This window comes from Glandiceps talaboti, chromosome 15 (assembly GCF_964340395.1).
Source record: "Glandiceps talaboti chromosome 15, keGlaTala1.1, whole genome shotgun sequence".
Taxonomy (NCBI): Eukaryota; Metazoa; Hemichordata; class Enteropneusta; family Spengelidae; genus Glandiceps; species Glandiceps talaboti.
In genome coordinates, this window is record NC_135563.1 from 11,097,296 (window position 1) to 11,117,853 (window position 20,558).

The following is a 20,558-nucleotide window of genomic DNA, read 5'->3' on the forward strand; positions in this document are numbered from 1 at the left end:
GTCATGTCATGTCATTCATGTAATGTGATGCAATGTAGCTGATGTCATGTCATGTACTATAATGTGACGTAACATACTGCAATGTAAATTAATGCAATGCAATGCAATGTAATGTATTACGTAGTTGATGTCATGTAATGTATTGTGATCAACTGTACTGTACTGTAGTATAGTGCAATGTACTGTCCTGTAATGTAATGTAATGTAATGTAGTATTGTGCAATGTACTGTACTGTAATGTATTGTGATCAACTGGAATGTAATGTAGTATAGTGCAATGTAATGAGTCACACCTAATAAAGTATGTATATGAACACAATAATCCTATTAATTCCTACAACCCTCATATAGTGTACACAATACCTACTCTAAATCAAATCAAACAAACATGTCATGTTTCAGTATTTATGCTAGATTTAATCTGAGGACAGTTACGCTCAATAAATCTTAAAATCATGAAATGAACAAATATGACACTACAAGAAAAAAATGTACTGTATACGATGTCATCAGTTATTACTCCCCAATATTTTTATTTGTTCGGCCATATGAGTGACCTAAGGGGTCACTATGAGTTGCTAGACAAGTAGTTACAAACCCTTAGGTCATGAGTATTTTCCGGCTGAATGAAGACAGATTTCGGGAAATAATAAAATTTTACCATCACTAGTAATATAAAAAAAAAATCTGGAAAATAATGGCAATTTTGAACTTTTTGACTCATATTTCAAACACAGAAGAACCAATGATGTACACACATGTTGTCATGACATAGATGCGCATTGTCGTGACGTAGAATGACCAGAATATATATTCCATATTTTTTGCTGAACCTGACTAATACATGGTATAATAATCTCTAGACAGCTGAGACATACCATTAGCGTATAAATGATTGATAACTCCCATATGACTACCAGTGAATATGTAACATAATAAACCTGTTTTCTTTTTGTCTTCTTAGCCATCTGTGCAATAAATGTTACACGCAACGCAACTATATAATCAACTAATATTGATGCATAAAACGGATGTTACCAACATTATTATAGAAATGTTCCCTCAATAAACTCATCATTTTTTTTTGCACGTCATAAATCAACAAAGGCAGTTATACAAACAGATGAGATATGCAATTTTCGACTGAACATATTAAATTTTTTGACATCTAAAATTTCTTATACCATGCACGAGCCAAGTTCAACAAAAAATATGGTATGTAAATTTTTGTGTCACGACAACATCTGTCTACGTCTACGCTGTGCACAAAATAAGATTCAAAACGCTCAAAATTGCCATTACTTTTCCTGATTTTTAAAAATATTACTGCCAATGGTATAATTATAATATACCCGAATATTTTACTTCATTCAGTCCAAAAAAACTCGTGACCTAAGGGTTGTCACAACTCGTCTGACGACTCATATTGACAAGGGCCTCTCAGGTCACTCGTATTTCCCTTGGCTGAATGAAGAAACTTATCGGGGGAATAATATCTAATTCTCTCTACTTTTGTCATTACAATATATTTCACAAAGCATTATATTATCATAGGTGTAGTCGAATAATAAGTTGATGTTTTCAAACAGTAACAACGAAAGGAAGATGCAGTTTGTCAGAGTATTAGCTTCATGTTGGAGATATGTAAAGTATATGTAAATTATTCTGCTAATAATATGCACATTAATAATAATATGCAGATTATCCACCATGCTTGGTTTCAATATTGGGGAGAGAGCACTGAGCTTGTAATGAAAAACATACCATCATCTAGGAACATCATCTGAACATGAGCTGGGTTTTCAGAGTGGCTTTCTAGTACTGTATCATCCATGACCTGCAGATCCTACAAAAATAATATCACCAAAAATAGAGACAATTTAATACATCAATGATGATAAACAACAGTATATAATGGTGATGGCGACAATCTCGATGATATCACTATAATGGGGTTACCATGGTAATCATACTATGTCACTGTAATGCATTACCATGGTAATCATACAATGATAATGATGATGAACGAGTGAATGTGATTAACCACCTGCACCTCTCTGAAATGTTACCACAGTGCAAGGCAATTTGTACTACCACCCTCTAGGGACAATTGCTTAATTGTAAATCATCTGTATGATGTAGTGCAAACTCATATGTTTTTACTGTTCAATAAGAATATCGGCTAATTTTGCGAAAGGGCAATAAAATAACAAACATTCTAGAAGTGATAAGTTTATCACCTGGACTCCCACATACAGTAAAATCAGAAATGATATATCTAGGAATATATTGCGAGAGTTTTATGTAGCTGTTAGATGATAGATGATGAGTAACTCATTTGGTATGCAAACAGACATAGTTAAAGACGACAGTTATTTAGTGAAAAAACTATCTAGTTATGAAATACTAGTACTAGCATTGTCATAGATGTATCCCACTCTATAACTAATCTAGTTACCAAATATCTGACCAGTGAACCAAGTAAATTACAGGAAACAGTTTGTGCACATAAACAAATACCAGTGTGATTGCTGATAAACTAGACACATCCTCTGACCACTGACCACCATGACTGGAGTGAGCTGCCAGCTATACTGGCCTTTCAATGACCTACCAGTGTAAGGCATGCAGACACCACAATACAATATATTCATAAGAGAGTCACTGATGCATTAAATCCCAACTAGTTTAAAGTATAAATATCTGAGGGTAAAAGTACACCCCAAGTTGATGATTATTATTAAGAGAGCTTTTAAAAGCTTCCTGTATGTAGTGATTGGCAGGTCAACATTCTGTGTGTGTGTGTGTGTGTGTGTGTGTGTGTGTGTGTGTGTGTGTGTGTGTGTGTGTGTGTGTGTGTGTGTTGTGTGTGTGTGTGTGTGCGCGTGTTTGATTGATTACCATGTTACCAGTCGTGATGAGATGAATACAAAATTAAATTAATCTGTACACTATCAGTACTGTTACTGCTGCAGGCCAGCTTCAACCTCATTACTTAATTTATCACAAAACCAGACAAATAGGTTTTGATAGCCCTCTCACAGCAAATATGTATCTATTCTTCAGGTATACAGGAGGGGGGGGGGGGGGGTCACGACTTTGATATATTGGGATACACATATCAATGCAGTATTTTCCTGTGTCTACTCTGAACAGGATCTTCTGGAAATTTCACACAATGGTTGACCTTTGACCTGATAAACCCCTACATACTTCATGGTCATTTCTTTGTTCAATAAAAATAGCATATATTTTATTCATTAGCCTGGAATCTCTACTGCCCTGTTTTATGGAATGTAATAATATACGTGCAGCTAAGTATAGCTTCTGGATAAATGACTCTATTATCTTGCGGTGTACATTAACCTGTGGTGCCTAAACCGTATTATTACAAATTATTCAAAGCTACAGTATGGTCTCTAACGCACTCCAATTTTTAAAAATCGTTTGTCTATTTTATCAACTTTTCTAAAACAATTTATGTACAAACATACAGAATACCAAATCTCTCAAATTTTCTCATGTTATGATCACATATTAACAATGAAATTATTTTATTTTCATATCTCATTCAACACTATTGGAAGCAAAAAAAAAATCTCCCTTTTTAAAAATCAAATTTGCCACATGCCACATATTGTATAAGCTAGCTAGCTTTTCTCTAGTCATGTCAAACCCATATTGCAGTTAATAGTAACTTTACTTGAGCATTTATTTTTAATATTTTTTGGAAATATGAAATATCAAAATTAATTCCAATTTCAAATATGAGTAAAGCCTGTGTGATAAATTTCTGACAATTTCTGAAATTTTGAAAAAGAAAAGAAAAATACAATTGTTGCCCCCTACCCTCTCCCCATCCCCCATTTCAATGTGTTCATTTCATTAATATTCATAGGTTATATCGTGTATACATGTATTCATAGATTTGTGTAACTAACGGTGATTTGACAATACATGTAGCGGTGAAATAACCTGTCATTGTACAGACTAATGACGTAGGCCTTGAAACACGGTGTCTGCTTCACAAGGTTGTCTATACATTACCTATTAATGAAACAACTAGCCCAAGATGGATGAGAGCTGTGATGACATTGCTAAAACCCTACAGAGTACAGCCAGAGGACTTTTTTTTTGTCTCTACTAATCTAATGTCTATTTGCAGATTATCCATGATGGAGGAAACATTATATCTCTGTGGAATTCTATGATTAGTGTAGTGCGAGGATAATAATCTCTGTCTCGACTGCACACATGTAATAATGTATGAATTGACATTTCCAATCATTTCACTATTAACATGCTATTAATTATTTATGTTAGGATGAAGCCTAGAAATGGAAACTGCCACAAAAATGTCTACTCTTTTGTCATCCATCATTTTTAGTACAATGACGCAGTCATCTAGCTATCAGTATAAATAATATCCGATTCCAAAGAAATCCAGATCTTGACAGTGTCATTAATTATATAGCCAGATAAGCTAAGTCTCTGAGGTATAATTCAAAATCATGTCTATCTCAGTACATTTTGAATGTTCCGTCAATTTCATCACCATGCTCATTTCATATATAAGGACAATTCAAATCCAGATAGCTAAAATAATTTTTTTTTCTGAAAATCTTTAGGAATGACAGAAATCAAAGTAAACTAGCCACAATCTGTCTTATATTAAAATTTGAACTCCTCGTAAGTGAGTTATTTATTTCATGCAGTAATAGTATTTGTAATATCTGTCCCTGTTTGAACCTACGCCTAACTTGATTTATCTCCATAATGACTGGCTGTATAAACACTGGAGGACATCTTGCAGATCAAAATTAATTACACAAAAAGCAAAAGTAATATTTCTCAGTTGAAACAAATGTCACTGAGAGGCACTAGATGAATACTAAACAGTAACAATGTAAAATCTATCAAATACTCTTGAGGAAATGATATGTATCTGTGAGTATCCAATATTTATTAGCCATGGCCTTGAAATAAGGATCCCTTTGTTAATGCATTTCCTTTTTGTCATGATAATGACTAAACTGTGCCCTTGAAAACACTTTCCTGATTACATTTACCTGTGATTCTAACCATAGTACATTATCCACTTATTGGAAAGCAGTACGCCATTATATCAATTTCTGGATTTTTGAATGCCAAATCAATCCATACTGTGACCTCTAAATGGATAGATTTCATTACAGAAAGTACTGTACCCATGATTGTCACTAATAACTGTTTCTGAGACGCAGTGTAATACAGAGTGTACTACGGAGTAGATTTGAAACTCTCGAGACTTCAAGTATTTCGAGTTAAAATCTGGTCTACAACTACTTGGCCAAGCTGCACATCAACATCATCCATACTTGAATTGTCTACTACGAGTAAGAAAGACAGCATCATGGCACATCAAGATCATCCACACTTGAACGATAAACTACTTACCCTGCTTAAAAGATCATGACCTGTAATAACTGCTGAGAACCACTGTGTTCGTGAATCTAATCGGTATACTTGAACGCGATAACCAGTCAGCGAATAGGGTGCTTTCATCAAAATCTGCTGTACTTTTTGATTATGTGTCCAGTTATTCACCTCGTCCCTCACTTCGTCATATCTCAAAGCTGGCTGAAGGCCATCATCATCGTCCTGTAATATCAAAAAAAAAAAAAAAAATACAAAAATGACTGACTTGATAACTATACATAAATGTCCAAAAGCAATATAATAAGTCCGAGTCAGAAGGTATGCTTGACTGAACACCAAGACAGGAAATTAATGAGTCGCACGTACCTAACAAATTGAAGTGAAATATGAACAGACAGATAGTAAAGGTATGGGATTAATATCGGCAAAAAATCCAACATCGCTGTTCTAACGTCTAATTCTGAAAGCACATTTGAGGTCATCGAGAAGAATACAAGAACTAATAAATTTCATCAAATGCAACCAAATTGCCAAATACCCAATGGTGATGATAATATCAATCCTATTCGAAATTGAATAAATGGACGTGAAAACATTAAATAAGTACATAGTTATTTGCATCGTGACAAAGGTAGTGACCCAGATTCATTTCAAAAACACAAAGACTTGAAAAAAAAACAGTGCCAAATATAACATCTTACATTATTCAAACATCGCTCACTCTGTTTCTCTTAAAAGATTTCTCTAGATAAACCTTACAATGTCGCTGCGGTAATCACGAGTTCATTGGCCAATAGATAAAATATCCTTTCTCATGCGTAATACATACACTAATACATACACTAGATGCCAATTTTCCATTTCAAGGAGATCGCTATGGCAACGCCAGTAGATATTCATGACATCCATTAACGTGTCGGCTGCATTGTACGAGGCCTGAATACAAATTGACTTAATCGGGAGTGATCTTATTTCCATAACCCATCAATAATACTGTGTGTGACTCAATGCAAGACTGATCCAGACATATTACATCAGTGACAACATTGCATACTTTCAAAATTATTAATGATAAAAATACATCAAGTAAACAGATACAGGAGGCGAGGTGCCATGCAGCGTGGGTGTATCAGATTAGTTGATGCTTATGAAAGGAGAATCGCACAAAATGTATTCAATGTTTACCGTTACGGATGATGGATCACTTGGCAACAACATCACCAAGTTTTCAACAACGCTAAATGAACACCAAGGGCTACTAATTCATATAGTTACATAGACATATTGACTGTTTTAGTGCAATTCATGATTAAAGACAACCAGAAATGTTCAAAATGTTGGCCATGAAAAATGTTTTGACCGAACTGGGAATTGCTCTATTTCATACACTAATTAAGAGCTGTTCCAATCCATTTGTATGTACCTGGCTGTTAAATCTAGCGTTAAACACCCACTGGGGGCAGGTACCTTACAAAGACAACATATAGCGTGCACAGCTGACAAATATACACATATAGGGGTATATTGTTGTATTTTAGGCAAAAATTAAATGACTCATTCCTTCCTGTGTGGGGGAGCTATATATTATTATACACTAGGTAAATATTATTTTTGTTTTAAATTGTTTTCTTTGAAATAAAATCTTTCATACTAAGTAAAGCATAACGTAAATTTAAAGAATATTATAGCAAAAATGAGACTAGTGACTAAGAATTTGCTTACAATATATGACTAAGAAACTGAGAATGTAAAAAAATAGCCGGTAAGACACTAATGTAGTACAATTTAAGTCAGTTATTTTTAATACTACATTTGTATAACGTCAGCAAGCGTTTCCGGAACTGACTTCTGCCTATTGGCAATAGCATATGATATCAGATCTGGTTATAAATGAGGTATTTCAAACATCTACTTCAACATTAGAAATTCATGACATTGCCGGTAGGATAGGCAATGTATCGGCAAACTAAATCTCAAATGATGCATGGTTTATCACCCGGATTTGATGACATCACATAAGGGTTAATATAAACATAGTCGTGCACTCACTCACAATGACTGAACTGTAATGACTGATCACCAGTAAACCACATGTAGTTAGACATGACAGAATAAACATGTAACTTGATCATTGCATGATATGGCTAATGGTTTGCAGTGAAATACCCTAGGTACCATACTATATACATACTTCAATTCCTACTACTCTGGTAATCCCGGTCTCAGTTTACTAAGATAGATACAAAACTAAAACTATTGCTCAATGTCGTAGATTACACATGTGGATAACATAGTGAATCCTCTCTTGTTTGAATCTAATCACCCTGCAATCAAGATAGTGTAAACATGGAAATCCCCCAAAAAGTACACTGCAAGATCACCACCGCTGTCATCACAAACCAGACAACTAAACAAATGTCCACTCAATATCTTACATCAAAATATCTCAACAATACTTTCAATTTGTGTAATCGAGACCTTGATTGCCAGAGTAGTAGCAGTGACCTCCAGTCTTGATTTCAAGAGGCTGCTTCGAGTTCCCAATAGAAAGAAAGCAAGCGAGCTGAGTCAGTGATTGGCATTTGGACAATTCCAACCATGAAACTTTAGAAATAGGGCAATGTCGACACAAGTATGCTGTAAAACGTGGCACAAATATCTACAAGTCATCAACTGGTCATAGTAATTGATCATTGATTGGAATTTGGACTGTTCAACATCTCACAAAGTTTGGAAATGCGGTCAATATGAGTATCACGTATGCTGCAAACGTGGCATAGGTATCAATCACCATTACATCACGAGTCACAGGCAATTGATCATTCCCTATAAACAGGCCACTATCATCTAATGATATATCAATGATTTATTAATAACATGACAGAGATTGTATACTGATACACCGACTAGACTTTTTATCGCTTATGGACCATTTCACAGAAATAGGTATTCAACACAACTAATTTACATCCATGTTATCAGTCTTCCTGGGGGATCACGATGTGCACTACAGTTCCTTTCTCATTTGGTTAATTATCTTTTTTTCAATTTTGAAATACAAGGGGGGGGGGGGGAGTTGTACTGGAAAAAACAAACAAACAAACAAACAAATATCCTATGTGTTTTAACAAATAGATAATCTGATTGATTTTAGAACATCTAAACTGTATCAAAACAGCCAAAAAGAGCCTCAGGTGGGGTCATTTTAAAAACCCATTTTTAAGTTCAGGAGTATGACCATGAACTATACAGTATACCAATGGAAACCTTTGAACACAGATCTCGATCATTGCCCCGGTTACCATACATACCGTATGATCTTAGACATGTGAGTCGTGCCAACAAGTACATTAATAAATGACTGTAGGTCAGTGCCCTGGCCTTCCCCTGACCCGGTTTTGTCTACCAACACAAAGGTGTTGTTCTGTAATGCTGGGCCCATTGATGGCATAGCAAAAGCTTGGCATGTTAGACTCGACAACGACGACGGGCTACTCGACAGATAAAAACACCCATGTGGTAGGTCACGGTACTGTTCAATAGGAAGAAACATCTCTATTTGGTATGCAGACTATGTTAGTACTGTGCTGTACAGACTCACATGAAATAGAGCATGCTGTCATTTCTTTAACAAAGTCTGGTCAACAATGGTATGTCTTGGGGTATACCACAGTGTCTATTATAAAGAACAGAGATTCTTGTCTCTCACAAAACCTTAAAATTGAACATCTCCATAGATTTTTTCTAGACAAACAATTATCAGCTGCATGAATTTATGTAAGAGATAGCAGAAAGAAAAAGACAGTGCAGATGATTTACAACCTTCGGACTACCAGGTCTTAAAATGTACTATTTCACTCTTGTGTTTCCAAAAATAAACCAAGGCAGTGACATTTCAAAATACACTACATATCAAAGTGGATTGTACTTGTAAATAACCTGACCTTGGCTAGCTGGGATAGATTACTGACTGGGATTTTACCTCGTAAACAGCTGCTGTCATACTTTGAAATGAAACCCTTAGACTATATCACATTTCAGTGTTCCATTAATAGATGGAATAGCTCACACAGTTGAAATAGCAACGATCCACCATTACTCAAAAGACATGCTTCAAATTTCAGACAATTTGGCACATTGTTATCTACTCTGTGTAAACTGTACAAATCACTGTGAATTGATCCTGTGGCAATATATATATATGTATGTATATATATATACACACATACACACACACACACACACACACACATATACTAATATTACATAATTATATACATATTGGAAATCTATACTACAGAAAGTTGCTATATTACTGCTAAAAATATCAACACAGTCAATATTTCCGAAAGATTTTGGTGATGGTTTCAGTAGTTGAAATGCAATTATTGAAACAGCAGTAAATCAATTACCTGTGAGTTCAGTCCATTGTAATGTTGGAACTGCTACACACTTTAAACAAGTATGAGGTGATTCAAAACGTGAAAGCACATGTAAATGTTGTTAGTGACGTGATCGCGTCTCTTTTGTGCATGTTTTCACAGAGACAGCCTACCAATGCAGTGAGTAATGCTTGCAATGACGTCAGTACAGTTTTAAGCTGACTACAACATAGCAACCAGACTTAAAGAATCAAAGTCAGGTCACTGACCATACAATAGTGCATTTACAGTTTAATCTCTTTTCAATACTTGTGTTAATCACAATACAATGAAGATTACACAATAAAACCATGATAAAAATAAAACTACAGTTACTATCAGATTTATCATACGAATCAAGGGTAAATAAATTATCACTTTTCTCAACGTGAGAAATGATGTACAACTTATGATGTAAGAACACACATTTTCACACTGGTTGGACATATCACCTTTCTTTGTCTAAAATAGTGTAATTTACCATTCATTCTGTTACTTTTGTCCTTGGGGATAAATTCCTCTCTATTCATCTACAAAGTAGTCTGGTCTCCCAGTCATTGAATTTCTGCCACTATAAGGGTATTTGATATTGTGTGCCTCTAAGCCAATCACTTTAATTGTTCCTAACTCTAATGACCTGGCACGTCCTAGTTCCATGCAACTAGTGCATGCCTTGTATTCACATGCAAATAAACTCAAATCTTTCCAGTAGTTCGTTTTTTGTTGTTGTTGTTGTTGTTGTTATTGTTGCACAATACAGATGTCAATTTTACAACTCAACGTCGACATTAAAATTATACAGACACAAGTGTGCTAATATTGCTGTTTCCTAATTCTTAACATTTTTTTCCTCGCCATCAGCTGAATATTGTGAGTTCTATAAACAGAGGTCTTAGCATAGTTGACTGAAATGGGGGCATGACAAAATACATCTGTCGACTAATAAATCAATGCTCACGTCTGACTGGTAGATAAAAGGTTCCTTTGAAGTATAAAAAAATATAGGAGTAGCCATTGTGGGAAGAAAAAAATGTGTAATTAAGTAATATCAGAATATTGACATTAGTTTTAGATACCACAACTACAAAGTGAACGTACATGATAGGCTAGTCTATAATGACTGTGTCCTTGGTTTCATAATGAATCATTATGTAGAGTTAGTTACCTCTTTATCAATCCACATCACATGACCTCTACATCAGACAGCCAAAATGGAATGTGTGTACCATGTAATAAATCCTCTCAACTACATTTTGTTCATATAACATCATGTCATTATTTTCCATCTTTTAGTAAGCTTATTATTTCTTTCAATATTTCGTCAAAATTTAAAAAAAAAGAAAAACGAGAAGTCCCCCTCCCTACCATGAGTCCTTAGTTCTCCAGTCATTTTACCTCCCCCAGTCATTTTATCACAGATCCCACCAATATTATGGTACAAGCCACTGTGCAGAAGTCATATGCATGTTTTACCCCTCATCCAGGTTCCCAAGCATAAGGAAAAACACTATTATCGTTGACACATGATTGCGTCCATTTTTGCTGTATAGATTTCAAAATGGCATAAATTCTTTGATAACAGCTTGGCAGAACAGAGAAGGAAAGGGACAATGTCACAATTGTGTCCCAATTAACTCTATCTGTGCTGATGACAAGGATGATTGATACCGGTTTTCAGGTTACATTTTGAAATGAAAATATTGACAGACAGACTTAGGTAGTATATGTGGCATATACCATCAATAACTGTCAAACTGAAAGCATTGAGATATCACAACGGCCACTCCCCAAATTGCCCGAACAAAGGAATTAGGTCCAAACTGAGTAGAAAATATTTACCCATGTGGCCACATGAGTAGTTGTTGGTGAGTGGACAATGTATATAAATGATGATGGCATCACTATGGAATGTGTGAGAAACCGCCACAGAGCAATGAAATCCTTGATACCTTCTTATGAGAAGGATGTGGTATATTTACATGTAAGACCTACTACACAGTTGTACAATAACGTAATCTGTAATGGGACACATTGTATGATGATGATAACACAGACTGCACTGCTGTATTCACTTTAGTCTTAGACATACAGGAAGTTTTTTGTACACTACAACACATAAATCTCCACATAAATCACACACAACCACAGCTGGCCTAAATCCAAAAGATGCAAAATGTGTTTACTGTACTCAAAAGAACAATGCACAGTTGGTATTTTCAACACGCATGTCTGAAAAAAAGCTGAATTTTCGTGAAAAGATCCAGTCTGCTTGAATCAGTAGTGGCTATGCTGATAGTGATAACAAATATTTTTGTCATGTTGTCACTCCCTGAATTCCCTACACTTTTTATAAACCAAAATAACAATAAGTTTTACCAGATTATCCCCTCTCTGTTATTTGGGTTCTAAAAATTGTGCTACAGCATGTGAGATTTTATTTCACAACACAACACAACACAACACAACACAACACAACACAACACAACACAACACAACACAACAATGTTTGTTGAATTTACAAACAAGAAATGTACAAACAAGAGAGGGAATAAATTGACAAATCACTAACCGCAATCATTCAAACATGAAGCCCCCCCCCCCCCCCCCTCCAACTTCCTTCTTAAAGGAGCGCCTGAAATTTGTCATAAATTACAGATCAATGTTATAGTTTATAAATTCATAGCTCGGTTCAACATGGTGCTATTTTTAGTTTGTCCTACTGTCCTCGGTGTAGGCTGATATATTCACCAATTTGACGATAATACAATTTACAAACATAGATTAAACAGATTCTGCCACGTCAGATAGCCTTATCACTTCTATGAACTATAGGTTTACGTACATGGTAAATGAAATGCTCTTTCCAGAGTTTTAGCACTACCCTATCTTTTTTTTCACTCTTCAAAAATATTCTCCTCGAAGTAATGATGGATGGTGATGGATGGTGAAGGTGATGACAGCCTGTTGGGAGGGGGTAGGAGACTACAAGGGGGTACCATTAATGTGGACGTGGAGGGAGGGCATTATGAGGGGATGAATACTAGTCATTTGACAGCAGTAAGATGACCTGCTTTGAACCTTTGTATACTGATTTCCTGTGTACACAAAGACAGCTGCATTAGAGACAAAGTCCAACTAAAGTAACTACTTAGAACCCTGTACACTGCATCAAATAAATACTAATCACACATGGCAACTATCAGCAAACTTACCTATGACCATGGTACAAGTATTTCAATGACAAATATTGACAAATAAAAAATTTACCAGATACTGAGTAGAGTGTGAAATATCCAGACTGCAATTATATTCAGTTTATGACGTACTCCCATTTGGCTCCGAAGGGCTCACTGAGTGTAGTGACAGCTACCCTTATACATAAATACGTCATTCTTCTATAGGAGTCTCCACAACACAATGACTACATTTTCAATATCCTCACCTTGAGGACACAATATCTCATCATTAAGTTGTCCCTTTACTCACTACCCACACAATGACTTCCCACTTACCACTAAATATACATCACAGCATTTTTTCAATAATAGCATAGGGGTGTTGTTGCCTCACTTGCCAGATTTTAATGGCAGTACTCTATGTGCATTGCATAGGTCATGTCACAAGTGGCCTTCAAAATGTTGCTGATACATCACCACACTATAATGGCACTTCTGTCATCTCCTAAATCAATGCTTTGTCTGCCAGCATATAATGTCTTCCATTGCTAATCAACAAGGCTCTGCCATGCTCTGTGCCCATATTTGAATACGAAAAGCAGTGAACATTGTGAATGGACTGACAAAGAACATCCCATAAAGGCTTCTCTTTGTTCTGCATTTGATTTGACTTCACACCGACTTCCGGCGGATTCTATATTTGATAGCACGCTGAACTATTAAACTGTATTCTTTATCTTAAAATCCATACAAAGCAGTGGGGCTATACTGATGTATTACTGTGCTTCATCAACAAAACAATGGTAGAAATGTGATCAGTGATTTTAGAATGTAGATATATAGTTCTGGTCATTTCACATACAGTGACTGACGTGACATATTCATCTCTTGCTTAAATGTTTAAGATAAATACAACACCACATACTGGGTGCAACATAACTATGTTACTGATTCTACATTTTTCAGAAAATAAAATGTTTTCATCAATTCATAAAAAAGATATTTGTATGTAAGCAACATGTACATGGATGGCATGAAAAAGATGTTTGATTATTTTTTTAACCTGCGTGGTACTGTGCCTTGTCTCTGACAAGTTCAGAACTCGCTCAACCACATGGCATGATGAAGTAACACCACACAAGTAGACAGACAGTCACGACAGTGTGTATTTAGACGTGGATGACATAGAACACTTTACATACCTGCCTCTGTGAATCATCTCAACACATCATGCACACAAAACACATCATGTCAGAGGATAGAAACCACAAAACAAAATAGCTGTTTCCTATCAGCGTTAATGGAGCTGGAGTTGACGTGAGTAAGTTGCACGCACTGGGACAGTTAATATGCAGAAAGGCCACGCCAGCAAGGTCATTCTAAGGGGCTTTTCACATGTTAATGAGTACTGAATGATAGGGGATAGGTGAACGACCCAATGAACTCTTGAATAGCAGACACCACTGAATGCACATAAATAGAATGTACACTAAACATATTAGAACACCTCCACCCCTGCTGAGCTGACATATTCACCAAACTTTCACAGATAAAGTACAAACTACACAACACTGCAGATTGGTGCCCACTTTACATGTTATTGTCATCTCTCTTTAGTTTATCACGGTATAACATATGAATTTTAATGTCATGTCTTGTGACACTGTATTCAAATAACACGACAATAGGAGTCTAATTGCCAATGATAGACATCCTTGTAAATGATATCACCACTTCTCATGTTTTATGAATATACCCATACAGACAGGTCAAGTGTCTCTTTTATCGAATACCTCCCGTTATTGGCACCTTGATAAACAATAACTTATTTGCATTTCAGGCCATAATCCTGGCATTCAACCTTCATCTTTAATGCAAACTTTGTACTTTGACAGACAAACTGCACACATACAGTCTAATGTCTAATGTTTTAGACTCAGCCTGCATTTATTTGAGGATGATGTATTTATAAGTATCTTCCTATACAAAAATGTGGCCAACTTAGGTAGTCTCATCACATGATTAATTTGGAAGCATGACACCAGATGTCAGACACACATTGCCCACAACAACAACTTGGGTGTCAGCGTTTTTCTCTCTCTCTCTCTCTTCAAATTACTTAGTTAAACAGGAATGCAGCAAGACTGCATTGCTAGCAGCTGTCCAATGACTTTCCTTCATTCCAGGATGTTTACTTATATATACATATATCTGCCATATTATTTCTATCACATTTTTGATACTTCACAGGCCAATAATTGTATTCAAAATCCAACCCAAACAAAATCCTCAGTCTTGTATCCCTTGGCGTTTAAACTTTAATAAGGTACCGTATCCCATATCTCACCACTGCTGTGGGTTATTATCAGACACTGCTGACTATAATTCATCTACCATTGGGTCTGGCAATATCAGACAACTTTTCCCATCATGCAATGGTAAACCAAACACCCATTCAATACTTTGGACTATGGATGGGATTTAAATGATTAATGGAATATGACTTCTCCTTTTCTTGAAAATTCAGATCTTTTAGTTAAATATTCCTTGTCGTATGCAATAGCCAATATACTTAGACCCTGATGGAATGAACACTGCAAATACATTAACATAAGTATCTGCTGTTCTAACTTCTACACTGTAAACAGAACAATTTTCACTGTCACAATTTGCTGAAACACCAGAATGTCTAATCTGCAAGATATGACATTCATGCCTCGGTATATCACCTACCACTTCTGACAGGGTTGACCAACAAGATGTATCTTTGGGAGGATAGCACAATGCCGCACAAGATCAACAAACGAATATTGCTCATTTAGGTCAAAACATCCTCCTAATCCTCGTAAACGAACACTCACAAGTGTTTATATATGATGTAAATTATTATGATAACTGTAGCTGGTCATAAATGGATACCCCAACATCCTCCTAGTCTGTCTCTATGTGACTGGATTTGTGACTCTGCTAATTAGTAGTGCTTGTTTTGGCAGAACAAGCACTAGCGGAGTCATATACTGGAAATTTTCATTTAACACTTCTTTTTGCTTATTTTTCTTGGGGAAAAAAAAGATGCAAATAATAAGCAGTGACTAAAATGCTTTCTTGTACATAAACAAAATGTACCAGTTTGGTAATTAGTACAAATTAATATTTGAGAACTAGCTGAAGATTAAAATCGCTAAAATTATCTAGCAGCGCCATTATCTAGGTTTACAGTAATCCAGCCAGATAGACAGAAGACCTCACAGAGTGAGCATGTGTCATGATTCAACAGACTAGACAGGTCAGAATTACATGCTTACCTCATATGGCCTGGTTTCGTCTTCTTGAACAAATTCCAATTTTCTGTCCACGCAGAACTCAAGTGGAACCTTCTTGGAGTCTTGTAGGCCAACTTTGTCTTCCAAAACCTGAAATGTCTGCAAAGATATAAATGTACGAGAGAGAATTAGTCGGTTGTTGTTGTTCTTCTTCTTAAAATTTGAAATGTCTAGTAGTCTACGAAGAAATAAATTATCCAGGACTCATAGATATACAATCATTTCACTTAGCACACAGACCCGTCTACTGTCCAGAACTCACAGATATCAGTTATTTCACTTAGCACACAGACCCGTCTACTGTCCAGAACTCACAGATATCAGTTATTTCACTTAGCACACAGACCCGTCTACTGTCCAGAACTCACAGATATCAGTTATTTCACTTAGCACACAGACCCGTCTACTGTCCAGAACTCAGATATCAGTTATTTCACTTAGCACACAGACCTGTCCACTGTCCAGGACTCATACATATCAGTTATTTCACTTAGCACACAGACCTGTCCATTGTCCAGGACTCATAGATGTACTACAGTTATTTCACTTAGCACACAGACCTATCCATCGTCCAGGACTCACAGATATCAGTTATTTCACTTAGCACACAGACCTGTCCATTGTCCAGGACTCATAGTTATCAGTTATTACACTTAGCACACAGACCTGTGTATCACATCTACCCTAAGTGTCAATCACTACACAGGGCAAGCCACCCCCTTTGAATCCACCCACGAAATATTTTATGACAAGTTATTTTTAGACATGAAAACACACATCTTTGTGTTTGTTATCCATATGGTTGTAGTCAGATTACCAGTATTTGTTGTTCATTTGCACACTTTATCATTTCTCTATTGATCAACTCATCAGTATACATTACATAGCATAGCTAGAAAACTTTGCATCTGGTTGACTGTTTAACGACGCTCATTAATGCACGCTCTCCCTCTTGCTCTCACTCCCCCCAGTCTATTTATATATATTTAATATTATATATATATATATATATTATATATATATACATGTATATATACATGTATATATATATACATGTATATATACATGTATATATATACATGTATATATACATGTATATATATATATGTATAGATGTATATATGTATATATGTATATATGTATATATATATATATATATATATATATATATATATATATATATATATATATATATATATATATATATATATATATATATATATATATATATATATATATATATATATAGTTTTGGTAGTACTGGAACTCTTTCTACGCTCTGCCACTGCGGTATAGAGCACTGTCTTAGCAGATTGATACTCACCGAGTTATATATATATATATATATATATATATATATATATATATATATATATATATATATATATATATATATATATATATATATATATATATATATATATATATATATATATATATATATATATATATATATATATATATATATATATATACATATACATATGTATATATTATGGCATTAGTATTATCGTATCGGTGTAACCATAAGGGTTAGATCAATTATTCTTTTTTTTTATTTTTCAGATTTTGCTAGATTTGAATTTGTTTGTTTAACTATACATTAGAAAGAGATCCTAGAGAATGACTACAGTGCATAGTAACAAGACCATCACCGAGGTGATGCACGATTTAATCAATCATTAATATATATCATTAACCCTTTCAATTTGTACAAAATATAGCACTGCAATTTAACGAGCAAGTAACAACACTCAAGGGAAAATAAGTTGTCTACCACGTCATGACAAGAGTGTAACTATATCGTCGTACGTGAGATGTGATGTGCCGTGCGATGCGATGCAATGTGATGTGTCGGTGGTGTATTAGCCTACACATGGCAGCAAGAAACCAGGTTACATCCTGTTGTTTTTTTAATAATACAATGTAATCTAATCACCTAAGTTATTCATAACTTATCCAAGGTTAGAGCCGGAAGCTCATATACTCACGACACTCCTCCTACCTATCAGTTTTACTGTGATTAATGCATTGATGTGTTTTCAATAAATATTGCAGTAACTTAGATTCAGCAACATTACACCTCCTATATGCTTTTATTAGCCAATAAATATATAAATTACCTGTTTTTGTTACAAAGATATGTAACATAGAATATACATCACACATTGATACATACGTGCGAATATTAGAACTTTTCACACATACATACACACACACACATACATACATACATACATACATACATACATACATACATACATACACACATACATACATACACACACACACACACACACATATCCATCCATCCATCGATCTATGCATACATACATTATCATACATACATCCATACACACATACATACATACATACACACATACATACATACATACATACATACACACATACACATACATACATACATACATACATACATACATGCATACATACATACATACATACATACATACATACATACATGCATACATACATACATACATGCATACATACATACATACATACATACATACATACATACATACATACATACATACACACATACATACATACATACATCATATAAACATACACACATACACATACATACATACATACATACATACATACATACATACATACATACATACATACATACATACATACATACATACATACATACATCCATACATACATACATACATACATACATACATACATACATCATATAAACATACACACATACACACAGACAGAGTGTAACACACCCACATATTGTGTACTAGCTCTCATAGCTACAGGAAACAACAACTATTCATCAAACCTGATAAAAACATGTCTCTCCTATAAATAGCTACATCAGTTATTGTACTGAAGTTATCAAAATAAATGCGGGTATAATTCATTGTAAACATGGCACAGATCCCTTCACATATTCAATACTGTATCTATTACAATTCAATATTGCCCAGACCTGTCAAAAAACTGACATAATAAACTCAATAACCTGAAGAGACAATACAGAATACAGGCACATCAGTCAAAGCATTTAGTATTGACAACATATAATGGAGGAATGTTTATTCGCTAGGGCAGTAATTCCTACTGGGGAAGATCGTAATGGAGAAGAATATAGTTTGACCTTCTTGAACTACGAGAACTAGGCAGGCAGTTTATATTAGTCACCCATAATTTCATATACTTGTTATGCATAATGATATAGAGATACAGAGAGTGGCATGAATTACAAGGTCAGCTCAATCAACATGGCTAATGCAATTATGTAGGCTTTCATTGTCATATACAGACACAAGATCCAAGTACTGTATGTAAAACCACTATGTTGTTTATCACAGCATATCATGCATATGGTGAACCTCACACAAAATAAAGACACAGGTGACGTTATCATCAGACTACAGTTAAAACTGCTGTTATTGGCTTTCTTTAGTTCAAAATTACTAAAATATTGATTTGTTAAAGACTGGACCATGTGTCCTTTGGATGTATGCACAGTGCAGATAAATCCATATTGTGTGTGTTTAACACGATATATTCAATTGTAAGAAATGGGTGGGTCTCCTATATCTTTGTGAATAGACCATTACATTGAATAGTAAGTTGTCTGTAATGTGCATTATCACTAATTTATTACATGGCCCTCAATTTGCAGCAGGTGAGCAAGAAGTCTGTGTGTATGTAATTGCAATTTTGTTCAGTTGTTAAATGCAAATTCACCACACGCACAGTAATTTCTTATATTTTTTTTATGTCAATGGAAAGCGTGTTACTATTTCATCATTACCATGCAGAGTGGAGAGGAAAGTGACCATGACTACTGATAGGTTTCTACAATTTCTGATTTTTTTAATCAAAATGGTTTCATGTTTTATTATCATTTACACCTGTTATCACAGACATCCTCTGCTTTGATATGTCTCAGGAATCATCGCAGGGGGTCACCATTCTCACATGCAAACTTTAATATCAAAGGGCACAGTTTTGTATTGCTGTCATCAAGTCAGTGGTTAATGAAGGCTGCTGTGCAATAAATAAGCAGCCTGAAAGTAATGGAAATCATGATATGACATGAGGACAGCATCTGTAGTGTAGTTTTGAACACAGTATGTTTTGCTATATATGTGTTGTATGATTCGAATGCGTCTGTATCTCAATCACTAATGCAGTGTAGAACAACTCAAACCACCAAGCATGCTAAT

General features: G+C 35.0%; 1 protein-coding gene across 7 annotated transcripts in view; it reads right to left on the bottom strand.

The window, feature by feature from the left end:
* LOC144446800 (putative JmjC domain-containing histone demethylation protein 2C) overlaps positions 1-20,558 on the bottom strand; it is a 98,705-nt gene that overhangs the window by 19,439 nt on the left and 58,708 nt on the right. For 4 of the 7 annotated variants that reach the window (XM_078136636.1, XM_078136637.1, XM_078136635.1 and 1 more), the window contains 3 exons: positions 16,321-16,437; positions 5,437-5,640; positions 1,765-1,846 (listed from right to left, as the gene is read on the bottom strand). In XM_078136636.1, coding sequence (XP_077992762.1) covers positions 1,765-1,846; positions 5,437-5,640; positions 16,321-16,437 — 403 coding nt within the window. Of the gene's footprint in view, positions 1-1,764; positions 1,847-5,436; positions 5,641-6,119; positions 6,188-9,830; positions 9,900-14,217; positions 14,342-16,320; positions 16,438-20,558 lie in introns of those variants that run through there. The other 3 variants (XM_078136640.1, XM_078136639.1, XM_078136641.1) reach the window with 3 other exon arrangements.